Source organism: Lithobates pipiens, unplaced genomic scaffold (assembly GCF_037356315.1).
Source record: "Lithobates pipiens isolate NorthernLeopardFrog02 unplaced genomic scaffold, aLitPip1_a1.2 Scaffold_3, whole genome shotgun sequence".
NCBI classification, from domain to species: domain Eukaryota; kingdom Metazoa; phylum Chordata; class Amphibia; order Anura; family Ranidae; genus Lithobates; species Lithobates pipiens.
In genome coordinates, this window is record NW_027507790.1 from 79,159,055 (window position 1) to 79,179,505 (window position 20,451).

The following is a 20,451-nucleotide window of genomic DNA, read 5'->3' on the forward strand; positions in this document are numbered from 1 at the left end:
TTTTTTTGGGTTGTTCCCCCCCCCCCCCCAATTTTTTTTTTTGCATATTCATATATTCTGGACGTGGCACCTGGTATCATAACAGTATCCACAGCGCCACTCTGTGGTGATGCACTTTATTTTACTCAGCCTAACATCTTTTATATATTACAAAAAAATAAAACAAACAAAAAAAATAAAAATAAATTGGGTTAATATTCGTTAAAAAGTGCATCTGCGTATATACCGTGCGACATACAAAAATGCAACACTCACTATTTTATTCTCTAGGGCCTGTGTGTATGTGTAATATATATATATATATATATATATATATATACTATACATATATATATATATACACACATATATAATATATATATATACACACACACACACATACATATATATATATATATATATATATATATATATATACACACGACTGTGCAACAGTGCACAAAGCAAGATCCATAAAGACATGGATGAGCGAGTTTGGGGTGAAGGAACTTGACTGGCCTGCACAGAGTCCTGACCTCAAACCAATAGAATAACTTTGGGAGGAATTAGAGCGTAGTCTGCGAGCCAGGCCTTCTTGCCCACATCAGTGCCTGACCTCACATATGTACTTCTGGGAAAAACTGTCAAACATTCCCATATAGACACACTCCTAAACCTTGTGGACAGCCTTCCCAGAAGGAGTCCCAATAATTATATATCTCTATAGATATATTGATTTAAAAAATTTTTTTTTTCTTCTTTCTACATGTAAAAATCATAATGTCAGAATTGGTGTGGGACGAAGTTAAGTTACATGCTAGTAAATGTAAATACAATATTTCAATATTTAGTAGCTCATAATACCTTTCTCACCTACAGTACTTTCTTGCTGTTTCTGCTTTTCAACCAAATCTTTTTCACGCTGTTCCTGTAGTTTTTTTGCTCTTTCCAATCTGAAATGAGAAGATAAAAATAGTATATAAAAAATAATGGGGACAAAATAACTGCACCGCTAAATGATGTAAAAAAAGCATTGACGGAACAACTGTTAAGTTGAATACAAAGATATAAGCATTCACCAAGTATGTTATAATATGTTTTTGGAATTTCCTCCAAATTTGCAAGGTACGGTTTAAAAGACAAACTGATGAGTTAGGATTCAAACGGCATAAAACAAAAAACAAAAACAAATTTTTCACAGCGATTGGGTTAACAAATTGATCCACAGACCATCAAAATGCTAAATTGCAGCCACGCACTGCTTAGAACTGCAATGTAATGTAAAGGCTACCATTTCTGTAATTTAAGGAAATGTTTCTTTGCATTTTGCTAATCCATGAGTGTGTTATTAAATCACTAGCACTATATTGGAAGGTGTATAATTAATCTATAGGGAAAATTTGTTTACCACACTATACAATGCCCATTGCAAACACTCTGCAGATCCAAGTGGGCCATATCCGTTTACTGCATAGGTTTGTTGTCAGTACATTGGCTTAGGCTGGGTTCACAAATATGCTGTTTGTAGTCTGTGAATTTTTACCTGAATTCTCACCTGAACTGGACCCAAAAACGCACAGGACCCTTTTTAAAACCTTTTGTGTGAAAGCCAGTCACATTTACATGTTATGCAAATTGGATGCGGTTAAAACACATTTAATTCGCATACACGTGAATCAAGTCTTACATTAGTAAAGCCAAAAAAAAAAAAAAAAAAAAAAAAAAAAAAAGCCAAATGAAGACTGACTTGATAAAGTACACACTGGCAAGAACCAATACATTAGTGTAAAGAGAAAGTATTACCTTCGAGCCAAAGCTTCTTGGGCATCCATAGCTGTATTTCTCCCTCTAAAGGCTGGTGGGGTTGGTGGTGTCCGGCTTCGACTCCTACTATGCCGCCTTGGTTTTTCAGGTCTCTTCTTTTTCTCCCTTGGGGAAAACAGTTGGCAATAATATAAACAGATAAGGTGCTGTTTGGGTCATCTGCCATTGGTGTGGGCACCTGACCTTTTTCTAAACTATTCACAAATCACATGGGTGTGTAGCATGCTGCAGCCCGGTGATCATGTGATCACATGAGGGCAGTCGCTATACGATAACATGATCACAATGTCATTAAAGATCTTATGAATGAATTAATTTATAATAGCTGTGTTTCCTATGTTGCGATTGGCTGACAGCTATCACATGGTACCTGGGCCAATCACAGCATCCTGTACCATGTGATTAGCTGTAGCCAAAGATTACTAGTAATCTCGGCTGTCATGAATGTAACCCATTCCCGACAGTTGAAAACATTGCTGTGTTACATCGATTTGTCGGAGGATGTGAGAGCGGGTGGACATGGTGACGCAGTGCTCTCATCTCATGCTAGTTCCAGCAAGACAGCAGTTCCAGCTGAATTCCCCTCAGCATTTGGCCAGATAGTGGGAGCATAGCTTTGTGGAGTGGAGGAGCCCACGTGTGGAAGCGGGTTCCTGGAGGAGATGGCAGGCTGCTCCAGAGAAAGGGGGAGAGTGGAAGGCTGCAGAAGGAGGAGAGGTGGAGAGGACACGTGGGACTTGCCATACAGTCAGAGATTGTCTGAAAGTTGAGGCTTTACAAACAGCGGGTCTGGATGACCTCAGGTAAGCCATGTGCAGTTAAAGCCCAGACTGTTACTCCCTGTTTGTCTCCCACTTCAATGGCAGCTAAGACAGCAGGAAATTCAGTGGTGAACTGGCTCCCTCTGGCAAGGACATTATAGCAGCTATTAAAACATGCAGTGAGACTCGCAATTAAAATTGATGCACTGGATGTAGATATTATTATAATTAGGCACGAGTTTGATAAAGTCAAGCAAAGGATTACAGGGATGGAAGCCTGGGTTACAAAAGGTAGAAGACAATCTAAGAACAGATAACAGAGAACTGCATATTTTGAGAAAACAAGTCAGTGTTTTACAGGATAACAATTGACACACACAGCCGTTTTGCAGGGAAATATCATCAGGATTAAAGGCCTGCTGGAGCAAGTGGAGAAAGATGAACCAGCTGAATTCAGAGAAATTATTGATAAAAGGTACTAGGACTTGCAGATACGTCTGCAACATTTGTGATTGAGAGCACATAGAATCTCTTATCGATGGCCAAAGCTGGGTGCCCCCCCATGCCCGTTTCTTTTATGGCTGTTGAATTATAGAGACCGAGATCGTATATTGACAATAGCCAGGACAAGGCCAGATTTGCAATATGAAAATGCCAAACTACTTTTTTCCTCTGATTACTCTGAGATACAGCAACAAGGAAGAACCTATACAGAAGTGTGGAAAAGATTGCAAGAAAACGTAACAAAATTTAGTCTCTTATACCCTAGTAAATTACGGGTTATTGATGGAACTCATACCTGTCTTTTTGAGACACCAACTGCTGCAGCAGAATGGTTGGACACTAGAGAGGAGGTGGAGGTAATATTACATACATATTACCACCAACCACTAATACCGTATTTATAATAGCACATATATTAATATGATACTGAAATATACTTAGGTAATAGTCCCCCCCCCCCCCCCTACTTTCCGTTTATCTTTATGAGACGAGTATTAACAAGTTAATGTACGGGGAGAGGGAGGAGATGGGATTTATTTCAGTATATTGGAGGGGGGGCCCATCCATCCGTTATCTCCCTTTGTAGGGGTAAAGGGGGGGATAGGGTAGAATTGGGTCTTTTTTCAGGAAGGAGAGAGGGTTTTTTTTCTCCCTCCTCCGTTCCCCCATCCACTTCTTCCGAAAATGGGTATAGGGAAGTATGATTATATTTATAATTTAATATAAGACATATAGCATGCAGGTATAAAGTTGACCTAAATGCATCTCTTAAATGGTTTGTTAGAGAGCCTGACTCTAATTTTTTTTTTATCTACAAGGTAACGGAAAGAAGCTATAGTCAGTGAGGTTAAGGGTAACGAAGAGGTCCTTTTTGCTCCCACGCATAGATGGATGGGGTTACAGAGTAGGGAGGGGAGTGTAAAAAGACAGGGTGGGAGGTGTCTAGGTATGGTGTCTCAAGCCCCATACACACACCAGCAGATTTTCTGCTGATTTTTTTCCTTCAGATTTACCAAAACCATATAATATGAGGTCAAACCTTAGGAGTTTCAATAGGTATGCAATCGGGCAGGCCCTTGCACTACATGGTTTTGGCAAATCTGAAGAAACCAATCAGCAGAAAATCTGATAGCGTGTATGGGGCTTTAGGCTGCATTCACACTTGAGCGTTTTTAGCTCATAAAACGCCTGAAAAACAGCCAACAAGCAAAATCCCATTAATTCCAATGGCACCTGTTCACATCTGAGCATTTTGTCACCAGAAGCAAAATGCTTGAAAAATGCCCTAAGCTCAAGAAAGAACTTGAGCTTCTTTGGGGCAGATTACGGACGTTTTTCTGCCTATTACATTAGTGACCTGAACAAAATTGTGGCAAAAAAACAACAAAGTCATGGTCTAAGGGTACAGAGATGGTGTGGTGTTGTTGCCCTGGTGATGCGTTTTTTTAATTGTTTTGTTTTTAAGAGCCACATGGCTCAGGTCAGTGTGGAGCGGTTTTTGCCTGTTTCACTACTTATGTAGGATATCAGGTGAAAATAGTTGTTACTCTATAATATCATGGAATGTTTGAGGGTTAAGTTCAAACGAGCGTTAATGTTTCAATATGTAAGAAAATACAATCTACAGGTGATTTTACTTCAGGAGACATCAAGTGGGAGGGAAACGAATGACTCTTAAAAAATAAAATAAAAAATAAATAAAAAACGTGGATTCAAAAAGCTTATCACACTTCCTACTACTCCTCCTATGCGAGAGGGGTGACAGTGTTAATAAATCTTTTACTGGCTTAAAGTGGTTGTAAACCCTTACAACACACTTTGACCTACAGGTAGGCCTAGATTAAGGCTTACCTGTAGGTCCAAGAAATATCTCCTAAACATTTGCCGAAAGACACCGCTGTCTGCGGAGCATGCGCCGTAGATAGCGGTGCGCAGGCGCACTGAGTGCGGCACTGTCAACGGCGAATGACAACGGTGTGGCGGCTCCCATGCGCATGCGCAGGAGTGACGTTATCGCGGCTTCTCAGAATGACAGCGGCGCAGCAGTGAAGACCCACCGAGAAGATGGATGCGCCGGACTACAGGGGACAGCGGTGACTTCGCTGGCTCCTGTGTCAGGTAATCGAAACATAATGGACTACTATGCATTATGCTTTACCTTTGCAGGGAATGAAAGAGGAAGTAAACCCATCAGGGTTTACTTCCTCTTTAATAGAGAAGGTATATACGGATGTACAGGGAAAATACGTCATCTTAGTTTATACGCTAGGGCAACAAAAGGTATCTCATAGCAGCAATTTATATTCCTTCTCCCTCTTCTGTTAAAGAACTAAATGTAATATTAGAGAAAATTATCCAACATTTTCCAGAAAAATTACTATTCATTGGAGACTAACTATGCCCAGATTTAGACAGACCGAAGCCTCTAAAGCAGTATTCAGCTGATCTATACAATAGGGCACAGGCAACAGGTGTAGTAGAAATTTGGAGATGCAGAAACCCACTAAAAGGAGTATATTCCTGTTTTTCCACCTTCTATAAAACGTTAGCTTTTGCAGATCCGGCACTGGCAGCAGATGTTGTAGAAGCTACATATTTACCAGGTGACTTTTCGGACCACTCTCCTCTGTTTTTTTCAATACAAACTCATTTTGAGTCTGCTGGAACTCTGTCTAAGGGCGGCACAGTGGTTAGCACTCTCACCTAGCAGTAAAAAGGGTCGCTGGTTCGAATCTCAACCATGACACTACCTGCCTGGAGTTTGCATGTTCTCCCTGTGCCTGCGTGGGTTTCCTCCAGGTACTCCGGTTTCCTCCCACACTCCAAAGACATGCAGGTAGGTTAATTGGCTTCTGTCCAAAATTGGCCCTAGTATATGAATGGGAACCTTAGATTGTGGGCTCTTTGAGTGTAGGGACCAATGTGAGTGTGTAATATACAGGGATAGGGGTAGACACTCAGGTTGAACTGGGTGGACTGGTGTCTTTATTCAACCTTACGAACTATGAAACTAAGTGGAACTGGTCAAAGTGGTGAGTTAAAAACCAGAGTTTAAAATGGGAGGTTATAAACAGGGGTCATAGTACCTTGTAGTGCGAGTACCTGAGCGTTATCTGAGTAGTGTGTGTGGATCGTTAGTACTTATGTATTGTGGGTGCACGCTGGTCTGTGAGTATCTGTGTATTGTCTTAAGTACCTGTGTACCGCCCTATTGAGTATTAGTGTCTGGAAGCTAGTGGTTAGGTAATTTGGACTGGGTATAATCTCTAATCCTCATTAAATTAATAGGCATGATGCCCGGTGGGTGTGGAGAGGCGACTCGGTGTACATCTTGCGGCATGTATGCGTTCCTTGATCATCTTATCGAGGGCAAGTACTGCTGTGCAAAATGTAAGCACATTGTTTCCCTGGAAGCTCAGGTTCTGAATCTGGGGAAGCAGCTGTCCGCAATGAGAGGACCCTCTACACTAAAGGAGAGCCAGGAATGTACATGGCAAGTGCCGGCAGGGGCCAGCACAGAGGTGGGTGGAGACAAAGAGGTGCAGGCACTAGCAAAGAGTAGATGGGTGACAGTCAGGAAAGGTAGAGAGGCAAGTGGCAGGGAAACCGATCCAGGGCTGGAGCATCCCAATAAGTAAGCTCCATTGAGTGACATTGGTGATCCCAGTCAGGGACCAGCACTGGGACAGTTAAAGGGCAAAAATGTATAAACCTATTACAGGACAATTTTAAGGTCCAGTTTGAGGCCCCAACTAGGAATCATGCTCTGTCGGACCTGGTAATCGCAAACCATGCAGAGCGTATTACTAATGTTCAGATAAAGGAACACCTGGGTAGCAGTGACCAGAACATGATTTTATTTGATTTTAGCTGTATGCAAAAATCACATACGGGAAAGATAAAAACACTTCATTTCAAGAGCAAATTTTCCAAGGATGAGGGCTGCTCTCCAGGACTTAGACTGGGAGAGAATATTGGCATCAATGGGCACAGAACAGAAATGGGAATTCTTCAAAAAGACTGTTTGTGATCTCACTGCAAAGGCTAAAAATAAAACCTATGTGGCTCACGGGCAAAGTTAAAAAAGCTATAAACTAAGAAAAGTGCTTTTAAAAAAATATAAAAATGAAGGAACACTAGTGTAATTTAAAAGTTACAAAGAATATAACAGAATATGTAAAAAGGAAATCAACGATGCAAAAATTCAAAACGAAAGACGGGAGATTTTGTCGCCAAATACTCTGCTGTGGAGGAATCCTCAGTTGCCCAATTTAAATTCTATCCAAGATCCAGGAGCTTGGACCAAATTTAGGGTTAAAAAGTCATCTCAGGTGGTGCAGGGAGAAACAATGATATCCTTAGCAGGAATGGTAGAACTCTGAAATATTCCTGGAAGCTGTGTATTTAGAAATATGCAGCTTGCCCATGCTCTTTCTGCCCAATTTCCGCAAGGTTTTTCTGCAATTGACAAAAATCAGGATTAGAACAAATAACTAGGAGACTGGAAAAGAAACCGATAGCTACTTTACTTATTTAGTGAAAACTGCATTATTAGATATAAGTTGTTGGATAAGAGATGTCTCAAAATTAGAGATATGGGGATTCTCTTTCCAGAAATTAGTTTCACTTCCAGGCAAGCTCATACAATTTAAGATAGCGCATATAATATACACCTTATAGATTATATAGAACGTGCCCATTGAACACCCTAAACTATAGGAGATGTTGTATATACTTCAGATTTTATCCATATATTCTGGTCTTGCCCCGCTATAGCAGTATTTTGGAAAAAGGTTATAAGAGTAATCGCTAAAGTTACATCAGTTGCTTTAGAACAGGATGCAGAGATTTGACTTTTGGGTCTGGTAGGAAATCAAATCTCCACTAGGGCAAAGAGAACACAAGTCTGTTGCTTTTCAACGGGAGGAAATCAACAGTACAGAATTGGAAAAACCATAAGCCCCCTCATAAGCCTTTTGGAAATATTCAGTAAATGAAAACGTGCTGCTATATAGAGAAACATATTGTAATAGAGGATGTGAAGACAGATATGAGAGAGTTTGAGCAAGCTGGATAGTAGAACCTACAATGGCTTCTGGGAAACCCAAAGAGTGAACAGCTTGAATAACAAGAAAGTAATGAGATTTTGGATAGGGAAGTGAGGGGGAACAACAAACCACACCATCAACACAAAGGTTTAGGGGGAAGAATGAATGTTTTTATTTGTTGTAATTATTTAAAAAAGTTATGTAAAAGCCCCTACGAGAGTGGGAAAGTTGAAGATTGAACGTACATGTTGTGATATGTTTTTCTATTGGAAAATTAATAAAGAGATTTAAAAAAAAAAAAAACACACCAAAAAAACAAAACAAAAATAAAACGCACAGTGCTGTTACAATTGATGGTCCATTGTAGCAACAAAGTATTAAAAAAAAAAAAAAACCCATGATCACTCCTTCAGTGTAATACAGTGTTACTATGACCACACTGATCTACTCTAAGGTATGCAAGAAAAAAAATGTAAAATAAAAAAGGAAATTTGTTTTATTCAATGTGACAAAAAAAAAAAATGCCTATTGCTAAATGTCTCAGGCTGTCTACTTTTCAAAGATGGACAATTTTTGCACTGTGCTGGCATCTTGAAGGTGGACTCGGGGCAAAAACTTTCCCATGTCCTTGATGCTGATCTACCACCTTCACCAACTATGCCATCCATCATCTTCTTATCTCAGTAGTTCCTCTGTAATAGCCTGATTTTTAAGTAAAAGCATTACTGCCCTGTGATTTCCTGTTTGTAAGATGGTTAGCTGCTATTTCTCCCATTCCCCCATTTGTAGTTCTCTCTAACAAGCAGGGACTTGTACTTTTGTCCCTACTTGCTGTAGTAGGCGGAGGGGGTCTCACAGACCCCTGGCCTGTTCCGCCCATGGAGGTGGTGCCCTCCCTTCCTCCAGCACTCAGTGCCCCCCACACCCTCCCGCCTGGACTGGCATTGTGACAGACAGCACACTGGTCCAATGACCGTCTAGGAAACGGGACTTTACAGCGACCGACGTTTCACACACAAGATCTGTCACAGCAGGAGATCCCCACTCTGTCATCCGGCCAGTGTCTCACAATCCCTGCTGCACCGAAGGGCACTGATGAGGCTGCACTGATGGGCACTGGACATCGTCCACTGCTTTACCGACACCATCCACTGCCAAATACATGTAGGAGGGTTTTCCACCATCCCTGCAAAGTTTGCAGTAATTTTTTAGGTCTTATTTTCAATGTGATGTGTAGGATACGCGACGTTACACATCACAGAGACTGGTATTGTGGTAATATGAAGACTATTTCGAATTTCCATACATTGGTAATTTAGCGCTACACTTTTTTTTTTCTCATGCCGATATTTAACTTGTGCCACATGCTGATGTAAAGCAGCATGGCCCAGCTCTTTCTTTCTGTGTAGTGGATGGGGATGTCCTCATACACCATACAAGCACTGATTGCTGTTAGAAAGATCTTAAAGCTACAGCATGAGGAGGAATATGTATAGTTCTTAATTACAGCAAACAATAGATTGTAAAATATATAAGTATGGGCATGGTTCTACAGTTTGGTAATTACATAAAGGAAGTAAGGGCAATATGCTTATCTCCTGTTGTGGCTGGAGGGGGAAGAGCACAAACATGCTTTGCATTTATAAGGCTGTAACCTGCCTATCCTGCTGTGTGTTACTGAGTAGTATGGCTGGCTGCTGAATGAGGGGGCATGATTTATGTTGAAGTGGGCTTGTTCAAATTTAACATGCACAGGAGGCCTATTGTACCCTCCAACATTCACTGCAGTTCCCAAAGCATTATAGGAAGCATAGTTTGATTATAGTGTAGACAGAGGAGAGGATATGATGTAATCCCTGTTGTAACAGCTCCTCCTCTTTGGCAGAATAGATGCTGAATCTTTGGAATTACAGGGAGGACTTCCTGAAAATGAAATTAGACTTCTCTTCAATGGTAAGGAGTGCCACAAATGTAATAAAAAAGTTTAGTGTTCTGTGTAGGGCCCTTCCCGGAGTTCTGCTCCAAAGGCCTCAGGAAAAACTAGTCCATCAGTACATCAGAATTAATCAATTTTAAAATATAGATACCATGATTTGTAGATGCTATAACTTTGACACAAACCAATACACACTTATTGTTTTTTTTTTTTTCAAAGACATGTAGCAAAATACAGTTTTATAACAGAAAGTAGAAAATAGCTTTTTCTTCTGTCTTTTTTCATTTACCGTATATTTTCATGTATAAGCAGTTTTGGCAGAAGAGTTTTTCAAGCTAAAAAAACCCACCCTCGGCTTATACCCGAGTGAAGTCAGCTGGAAAACAAAAACAAATAAAAACAAACACCTAAATAGAGACCAAAAAGGGGTGGGGCTGTCCGGCTGGGTGACGCTCATGGATCGGCCTGGCACCCCTGTGAATTTCCTATCCCTTCCATGCTGTGTCAGTGTGTGCAGCCCCGCAATGACTGTCCTGCCTCTTAGACCTCCTCTTGTGATTGACGGCACAGTGATCCAATACTAGAAATCATTGTGCCATGTGTCATAGGAAATGTGAGATCGTTAACGTGGCTGCACGACGATTCCGATCTGACACAGTGGGACATCTCATTACCAGGAACAGGTAGACTGGCAGTCTGCATTCTTTTAATGGGCACTGGCAGGCTGTATTTTTTTTAATTTACCGGTAGCTGCTGCATTTCCCACCCTAGGCTTATACTCGACTCAATACGTTTTTCCTTTTTTTTTTGCAGTGAAATTAGGTGCCTCAGCTTATATTCGGGTCAGCCTATACTCAAGTTTATACGTTACATCACAAAAAAAATAAAAAGCCCAGTGGTGATCAAATACCACCAAATAAAAGCACTGTGGAAAAAAAAAAAAAAATTATACAAAATGTAATTTGCATACAGTATTGCATGGCTGTGCAATTGTCAGTTAAAGTAGTGCAGTGCTGAATAGCACAAAATGCTCTGGTTGTGAAGGGGATAAAACTTTCCCGGAGTGCATGTGGTTAATAAACTGAGATTAAACAAATATATTAACACTTGTGTAAAACTGTAGATAACTAAATTTATACAGGAAAAAAATTGCTTAGCGCACAAGACTTACCGGCTTTTACTTCTATGACGGTGTCTGGATCTGGAGCGTGACCGGGGTCGTCGCTTCCTTTCTCTGCTCCTTGATCGGGATTTTTTCCTGTCACGACTCCTACTACGATGACGCCTGGAACATCATTTTTTTTTTTTTTTTTTAAGAAAGGTGAATAACAGCACTTAATATTTTTCTAAATACAGATTACTCTTAACATCCACATACTAATGTTGAAGAAAAAAATATAAGTATAAACATCCATTACTGGCAAGTAAAGACTTTTCCAACTCTTTTTCTCTGTTGTACATTATTTGTTGACCAGAAAGAACTAAAATTGACACCATGGCTGCAACATGGAACATTTCTGACAATAAATGTGCTTAATGGTTATAAAGTAGAAAGAATACCTTTCACGCGACCGGGACCTGGAATAACTTCTGCCCCTAGATGGCTTCCGATCCTTGCGACGATGTCTTTCTTCTCCATTTTCTGATGAATTAAGTCGCTCCCGGACTTTGTCTGAATGATCTTTGTCGATGATGTCATCAGAGCGATGCTTCTTTGAAGATTTCTCTTTGGACCCATGTCTTCGACCCTGTTTTAAGAAGAAGTTGGTTCTTTCAGGAAAATAGTGCAACAAAGAGAGTTAGTATAAATGTCAAACGAGTGACATAGGCTGTGAAGTAATTTTTGTGACCTTACTGATAAAAAATAACTATTAAACCAAGCCTTCAAAGCTTTGGATTTCTACTGTCTGAATTACTAAAAGAAACCATAGAGAAAACTGTAGTAAGTTAAAGGCATTTCTAGGAAAACTGGAACTACCATATTTCTTGGGACCCTTCCATGCAAAAAAGATAAGGTCCAAATCCCTCCTGAAGCAACTATTTGCTTAGAGAAGCCTGCTGCAATAACAAATTTTGATTTGAAGTCCTGTCTGCTGACATGCAGTAATGTGTCAAACTGAACTGAAATGGTCAGAATGATAGTATGGAGTTGCCACCACTGACTAGAGTTGAAAGGTGCAGGCTCAGGGGTTGTCATCTTGTTCTGATTTTCTTACCTAGTGAGTAGCTGGTCTAAAATAAGCATTTTAGAACACATCAGATGTTTTAGATTTTCAATGATCTTGAACAAGAAAGCAGCCAAACAAGCAGTAAAAGGAAGAATGAAACCCAGAGCTTCCACCTTCAAAAGCAGTCAATACAAACTCCAAAATTCTATGCCCGTAGACTTACAAAAAGAGTTCTCTCAGAATTTCTCCATTTTCTTGACTAAACACAAACCTGATAAATATTTGAAGTAACAGTGTCCTGATGTATGGTTACATGGCAGTTATTGACATTTTTCTGAGATCTCCTTTTAATACAAAAAATAAATAAAAAAAAAAGAGCAAAATTACAAGACACTGATTTGATCAGCGTGTATACCCAATTATGAAGGAGGAATATATTCTTACACACCCATAATGTATTACTATCCATTTTCCTGCACCTGAGCTAGATATAAAATTTGACATTGCTTAAAATACCAGTCTAATATTAGACCAGTTAATTGAACTCAAGCAATATAAAACACACAACATGCATCAGTTCGTGCAATATAATCTGATTAAACTCTGTGTTATAGTAGCACCACTTTCACAGTTACAAAGATGGCACTTGGATGTTGACCAAAATGAAATCGAAACCCAGTAACTGGAAAACTGACCGTTTTAACAGTGTTTGGTGCCTTTATCTCATATGCTGTTGTGAAGTCAATTGGGGGAAACTTATTCCTAGGCTTCATGTATTCCCATTTATTTCTACAAGATGCTGATCACCTAAATAAAACTGCTGCACGTCTTTCTTTAATGAGACACAATACTCTTGCCTGTGCAGGGAAAAGTGACAATGTCACTGCAAAGACCACCCCTCACATACTCGCCTTACCAGCAACACCCCCAATGCTCCCCGCAGCCAGTCACAGGACATTTTAGTACAGAGTAGCATGTAACATCCCCCACTCCAATACAGTGCTTGTTTCCAGCAGCCAAAATGCTAGGCTTGAGCACTGTCACATGACGGGGCCCTTGGGTGGTCAACACCAGTCAATTCAGTGCTGGCTGCAAAGGAGGATGGAGAGGCCAGGTGACATTGTCACTAGGGAAAAGTAGGCTGGGACAAATAGAGGCTCCCACTGTAGAATGCTGCTTTTGAAAACCTCAATTGCCTGGGCATCTCACCAATTTAATATCTTCAATACTTCATAAGGCACTCAAATCAAGTATGGCTGCAAGATAACTAGCACTCTTGAAATAAAGTCAGCAATAGCAGCCCCTGTATTTTTCTTGGCGCAGCTGACATTATCAGACTAGAGATGCAGAGGACATTGACAAACACAAAGGCTCCATTCTGTTTTTTGCCATGTGATAGAAATTCATGGAGGCTGAAAAACTTCATACACAATCTTCAAACCATGCAGGCTGTGATTGCCATGGTCTCTTTTCAAAATCTGAAAGGCTTAGCTGCTAAACTGGCCTCTCACTAGTCCAGAATACATTCAAAATTGAAGCTGACTTGTCATGTTACATTTCAGTGAACCCCAAGTATAGAGGGCCACATTAACAACCAGGCAACTATACCACTTTCAGAAAGGAGGAGTTCCGCCTGGGTAAAACTTTTTTTTAAAGTCAACATCTACAAATACTGCAGCTGCTGAATTTTAATATTTGGACACTTAGCTGTCCAGGGAGCCGACAATGTTGGCACCCGAAGCCGACCAGTTGCTTGGCTCCGGGTGCAGGCGCTGGCATCCTAAGGCAGGGGTTGACAAATCTGCTTTGAATTTAGGAGCCAGTTAAAAAAGTTGGGAGCCAGGTTTTTTTTTTTTTGAGTGGTAGGGATTGTCAGCTCCCGGGGTAAGGCCACTCATTTTCACCCCCTATCCCAAACTCACCATGGAGCACCCAGTCAATAACTCCATTGAAACGCTGTTACATCAGGGTTATGGGCTGACCAGGAAGAGTAAGGCTGGCACTGGCAGGTGGCACTGGTTGCCACTGGCAGGCACGTGGAACTGCCAGATGGAACTGGCAGGTGACAATGGTTTGGAACTGGCAGGTGACAATGGTTTGGAACTGGCAGGTGACAATGGTTTGGAACTGGCAGGTGACAATGGTTTGGAACTGGCAGGTGACAATGGTTTGGAACTGGCAGGTGACAATGGTTTGGAACTGGCAGGTGACAATGGTTTGGAACTGGCAGGTGACAATGGTTTGGAACTGGCAGGTGGCCCTGGTTGGCGATGGCAGGTTGCCCTGGTTGGCGGTGGCACTAGTTGGCACTGATTGGCGGTGGCACTAGTTGGCACTGATTGGCGGTGGCACTAGTTGGCACTGATTGGCGGTGGCACTAGTTGGCACTGATTGGCGGTGGCACTAGTTGGCACTGATTGGCGGTGGCACTAGTTGGCACTGGCAGGTGGCACTGATTGGTGGTAGCACTGGTTGGTGGTGGCAGATGGCACTGATTGACGGTGACACTCGGCACTGGCAGGTGGCACTGACTGACGGTGGCACTGATTGGCGCCTGGGGTTTGTCGAGCCCTGTCCTAAGGGAAACAGGAAGTGAAGCCTTACGGTTTTGCAGCCTGTTGCCTGCTGTGCCGAGTGGTCCCCTACTGTCTTCTGGGACCGGACGCTGCGTCGATTGCCGCACAAGATTGTGGCGATCTTTCCTCCGGAAGTGGGACCAGATACTTGGATTTGACAGGTATCTGCTCCCCCCTGAAAGGTGCCAAATGTGGCACCGGAGGGGGTGGGGAGGAATCCACGGAAGTTCCATTTCTGGGTGGAATTCCGCTTTAAAGGAGGCTAATACAGTTAATACCAAACCAATTTTCCTCATCAGTTAGTAAACCGAATTGTACGCAATGGTCCTTCTAAAGCCGGCCAGAGACATTTCGAAATCTTGACCTGTTCCGCAGGGAACGGACGAAATTCGAACCAGGTATGGCCAAGGCTGATTATACCCAAGATGATCAATCGATCAACTTGGGTTCAACCAGCCTGTCAGATTATTCATGCAAAAATTGCCTGCTGGTATAGCAATAATCAGTTCTTCCAACCGCCCTCCTCACCGGGAGAACAAAAGCTACATGGGAGTGTTGATGGGGAAGTTGAATGATTGGCACTTTCAGAAAAATTAGGCCAAACGGTTACAGCCCCTATTTTTCTTCAAACTCCGGTTTACTTTAAGAAGGCCAATACAGTGCTGATACCAAACTGCTTTTCATTATCATTTGGTGAGCTGAATTAAAACCAGCAACGACATTTTCAGATATTTGAGCTACAGATGCTCTTCTGTCACTGGCTCACCAAATTCATTCTTTTGATCACTTTTGGTTGGTCCTGACAACTGCAGACTGGGAACATCCCACAAGAGCTGTTTACAATTCGCCATTACAATTTGGACATCATCTTCAGAGATATGTTCATTTGCTGCCCACTTTCAGATGCCATTGTAACAAGATAATCAATGTCATTACACTTTACCTCTCAGTGGTCATAAAGTTATGGCTACTTGCTTGGTTGGTTTAGAACCATGCATGTATGATTAGTTAGCTGCAGAAGCAGCACAGAAATTTCAGGAAAAAAGGCAGAACATAAAATGTTTTTCCGTTTTTAATACCCTCACACAAATCTGAATATAAATTTTAGTGGCTGCAATGCGTTATGCAACCCAAATTTTAGGTAGGTAAATGAAAATGTTCACATTTTTCTATGCTTATAAGTTGTGCTTTGCACATCACTGTGGTTAGACTGGTTGGTGCCTGGAGTTTAACTTTTAAAATCTTAGTGAAGGAAGAATACTTTTTGTATGGATGTTACATTCATAGAGTTAAGTAAAGAAAGAATAAAGTAGTATTGCCAAATCTTATTTGGCTATACTTCTCCTATGGATCACAGGAGTGCAGTTAGTTCTGCACTCCTGTGACTCATTCTGAAGCCCGCTGTCAATGAGCTGGTCCAGGCTTTGGACTGGCACCTGGCTCAGCTTCTCCGCAATCTGCCGAGAACCTGAGCAAGCCCTGCCCACCCCTTCCAAAGCCCAGCGCTCCAGTGAGTGCTGGAGATGAAAGCAGAGAACCACTGACTGACAGTCAGAGCTCTCTGCTCAGAGCGAAGGGGAGAACTGAGCGAACAGCAGTGTTTGAACACTCAGTTCCTACTTCAGAGCTAGTAAGGGACAAATGCTGTATCCACCCGAGTAATTTTTATTTATTTTTTTCAGACCGGACCATTTTGCTGGCTTAAGACCAGACCACTTTTTGCGATTCGGCACTGCGTTTCTGACAATTACGCGGCCGTGCGACATGGCTCCCAAACAAAATTGGCATCCTTTTTCCCCCACAGAGGTTTCTTTTGGTGCTATTTGATCACCTCTACGGTTTTTATTTTTTTGCGGTATAAACAAAAATAGAGTGACAATTTTGAAAAAAAAAAAAAAAAAAGCATTATTTTTTACTTTTTGCTATAATAAATAAAAATATGTATAACATTTTTTTTCCCCTCAGTTTAGGCCGATACGTATTCTTCTACATATTTTTTTTTACCAAAATCGCAATAAGCGATTATTAGTTTGCGCAAAAGTTATAGCATTTACAAAATAGGGGATAGTTTTATGGCATTTTTATTAATAATTTTTTTTTTTACTAGTAATGGCGGCAATCAGAGATTTTTATTGTGACTGCGACATTATGGCGGACACATCAGACATTTTTGGGACCATTGTCATTTATACAGCAATCAATGCTATACAAATGCATTGATTCCTGTGTAAATGACACTGGCAGTGAAGGGGTTAACCAGGGGTGGCAGTGTAGGGGTTAAGTGTTCCTAGGGGCGTGTTACTAACTGTGGGGGGCTGGGCTTTGTATTAGTGAACACTGATCTCTGCTCCAATCACATGGAGCAGAGATCCGCGTCACTTGTTGCTAGGCCGAAAGGGGAGATGCCGTTTACAATGGCACCTCCCGTTCAGCCGCTCTGCGAGACGATCGCGGGTACCAGACTCACGGGGGTCCCGGGCGGCTCGCCCGTGACGGCAGGGTGGCATATAAAAATGGACGTACCTGTACGCCAATAGGCCTGCCCATGCCATTCTGCTGACGTACATCGGGCAAGCACCGGTCGGGAACTGGTTAAGCTATACTTTTTTAATAATGGCAATTGTTAAGCAAAAGACAAACTGACTTGCTTAATACCAATGGTTACAGTGGAATTTAAAATATAATGCAGGAGGTATATTAGTAGGCACTTTTCCTACTGGTTAATATTCACTATAACAATTATAAAAATATTTTTTAACAAAATACATTTTAGACGAATAGTGCTTCCAGTTAGGCTTTGCAAAGCCAAAATCTATTGGGGTACAAATCATACCTTATCTTCCAACCACTGTCAGGCAAAATGATATGGTAACAAACTTCCTTTCATATAACAATTATATTTCAGTCTAAAGCAAAGCACACAGCTGTAGATGGCACCATTAGAAAGAAAGGGAAGAGCGCTACACTAATGGTAGAAAACCAGTGGTGTGAACTTTAGCACACTGCAATAACAGTTTTTGTGGTTGTATTTTTATTTTCACAAGTATTAGGCTAAAAGACAAGTCTATCCAAAAATGGTTAGAGTTTACTTTTCTTTCTCCAAGATGACAAAGCTTTGCTCTGTTTTATATGAAATTAGCAGTGTATTTATGTCCATGCCCAATTATCCACATATCTTAAGAGAAATCTAGCTTTGGACAACCAACTCTGTCTTAATGAATGACACCTGTTAAGATATATAGCTTGGAGGAAAATAGATTTCACTTTTAATATAAAACACTTACGGTAAAATAATATCCTTAAACAATGTATTTAAATTATTGTACAAGTCAAATAGGAGGTTGAATGACTGATAGTTACCTTATCATGAAGTAGGCTTATTTTTTTGCTATGAGTCAGCAGCGTCTTCAGTTCAGTCTCTTCGTGCTTTAGCACGCTGAGTATGATTCATTATAGAAAAGTTATCATGTGGTCTAGGCACAATAATCAATTTTATATCAATGCTTCCTATCACAAGTGATCACCAAATATGGTTAGAATACTATTCAAGCTTGCAGTATCACCAGTGCACTACTCCTCAGCAACAAGTTTTACAGAGAGCAGCTATTTTACAAATGGGTAGGGCAAAAACACTAAATTTGCAAAACCTTGCACCAGAATATACGCAAATATTTCAATGTAGTGAGTCCATGAATTCTGCTGTTCAGCTAGATTATGCTTTAACAGCAGAGTTTAAAATGAATTTAGATACTGCTGAAGCTGAAATAAAAAGTAAAGTGCACCATACACAATAATATAGTGAAAGGTTCAATGTTTTTTTACATAAATACTTTGGTACTTACTTACCATAGAGTAAAATAATCCCCAATTTAAACAAAGTTATATAATTAGTCAATGTACACTACAAAGTATTAATTACCTCTTTGCTCCTGCTTCGACTTCGATGTTTCTTCCCCTCACTATCTGCAAAATTGTAAAGTGATATGGTAAATAACAGGGGATTCGACTGTCAAAAGTACAAGAAAAACAAAAAACAAAAATCAAAAAGAAAAACAAACAAAACATGACACACCCAACTTACCACCTTTCCGTTTATGCTCTCTTGAACGTGAACGGGATCTTGAAAAATGTCTGCAAGTTGTAGGGGACTTTGAGGGATCACATTCTTTCATTCGCTTTTCTACGGTGGGTGAGCTATCCGTGGAACCTTCATCTCGATCTGTATCACTCGACTGAAAAATACACACATATTAACGGTTTGAATATAAATTTTGAACCTCAACACAGGCTCATTTATATAAGCAAAATAAACCAGTCATTACAATAATACTGGAGTTGTCCCTGTTAACCTGCTGAAAAAAAAGCAGTCTGGCTGACCACTCAGGAAAGTCAGAAGGCCATCTGCATATTTAGTGGTCAGTGAGTGGAGCATGTGGCAATTGCCCCCATCACAGAGAGGAAGGTAGACCGGGGTGATAAGAGCGAGGGCAGATGACTGGTAGATTGTGGTCTGGGCTTCCAGACTCAATATTCCAGAGCATCAGAGTACAACGTAAAGGGACTGACGACTGATTGTAATCCTGTCCCATGAAGAGTGATAACAACTGCACTCCACCTCTAATCCCAGCTAGCGTTCTCCAGAGTGGTGCCAGCAGCAGGAAAGAAAAGATCTATAGGTCAGTGTGTAGCAATACACTGGGCATAATGGTATAAGGCTGCTTTCACATCGACATGCTGCAGTTTAACTACACCACGGGTGCAGCACACCAGGAGCAACCTGTGGGGTTGCTGCACTTAGCCATAGACTTCCATTATATCCTGTGGGTTTGGTGCACTTTCTAAATGCAGGCGTTTTGGTGCACGTTCAGAAAGTGCACTGCATCTGTAGGATATAATAAAAGTCTATGGCAAAGTTGCAGATGCAAATAAACCACAGCACATCACTGCGAAAGCTTAATTTACATTTACATTTGCAGTTTGGGGGGTGGTAAAACCCCATAATTAAGACTTGCTTTTATCACCTCTGCCCCAACCACACACACACTTTAGCTGCAGTGGCTGGGATATACACGTTGCAGCAGAAATGTTACGCCCCGTCATGGTTGGTGGGTGTAGCACCTGTCAAGTATGACCCATTTAAGTGAATGAGGCCACTCTGCAAGTGCCCTACAACCTTGTGCAGTACAGTAAACAAGGGGTTAAAGCAGGCAGCCTTGTGTTGCTTTCTTACCACTTGTTTTAACCCCTTGGACCCAGCAGAAGCATACAATTGCGGGACACTTGCAGAATGGCCCCATTTACTTGACTGAGTGGCAGGTGGTAGCACCCACCAAAAGCAAAAGGGGGCTTAATTCCTGCTGTGGCATATGTACACCTTTGGCTGCAGACTCAGCAGCTAATGAGGATAAAGACATTTCGATCATCCACCCTTCCTCAATTCATAGATCCCTTTCGCTTAATTTTTAACACAATTTAACAACATTCACTCACCCTACTAGATTCATGGAGGAACAGCATTAAAAACCTGGGGCTACAAGACACATTGTCAACTTATCTGCATAACAGAGGCGGGAGGAGTTTTGTAGTCCAGAGAGGGTCAGCAGCGGCACAAAAGGTTATCAACTCACTTGATTTCTGGCAGGAATAGCATGCATA

At 41.2% G+C, this 20,451-nt stretch overlaps 1 protein-coding gene across 3 annotated transcripts in view; it reads right to left on the minus strand.

Moving 5' to 3' along the window:
* Nucleotides 1–20,451, minus strand: part of RSRC2 (arginine and serine rich coiled-coil 2) — a 49,818-nt gene that overhangs the window by 14,473 nt on the left and 14,894 nt on the right. The window contains exons 2-7 of one of the 3 annotated variants that reach the window (XM_077461862.1): nucleotides 18,878–19,028; nucleotides 18,716–18,759; nucleotides 11,613–11,800; nucleotides 11,224–11,337; nucleotides 1,783–1,908; nucleotides 853–932 (exon numbers count right to left, since the gene is read on the minus strand). In XM_077461862.1, coding sequence (XP_077317988.1) covers nucleotides 853–932; nucleotides 1,783–1,908; nucleotides 11,224–11,337; nucleotides 11,613–11,800; nucleotides 18,716–18,759; nucleotides 18,878–19,028 — 703 coding nt within the window. Of the gene's footprint in view, nucleotides 1–843; nucleotides 933–1,782; nucleotides 1,909–11,223; nucleotides 11,338–11,612; nucleotides 11,823–18,156; nucleotides 18,233–18,715; nucleotides 18,760–18,877; nucleotides 19,029–20,451 lie in introns of those variants that run through there. The other 2 variants (XM_077461861.1, XM_077461863.1) reach the window with 2 other exon arrangements.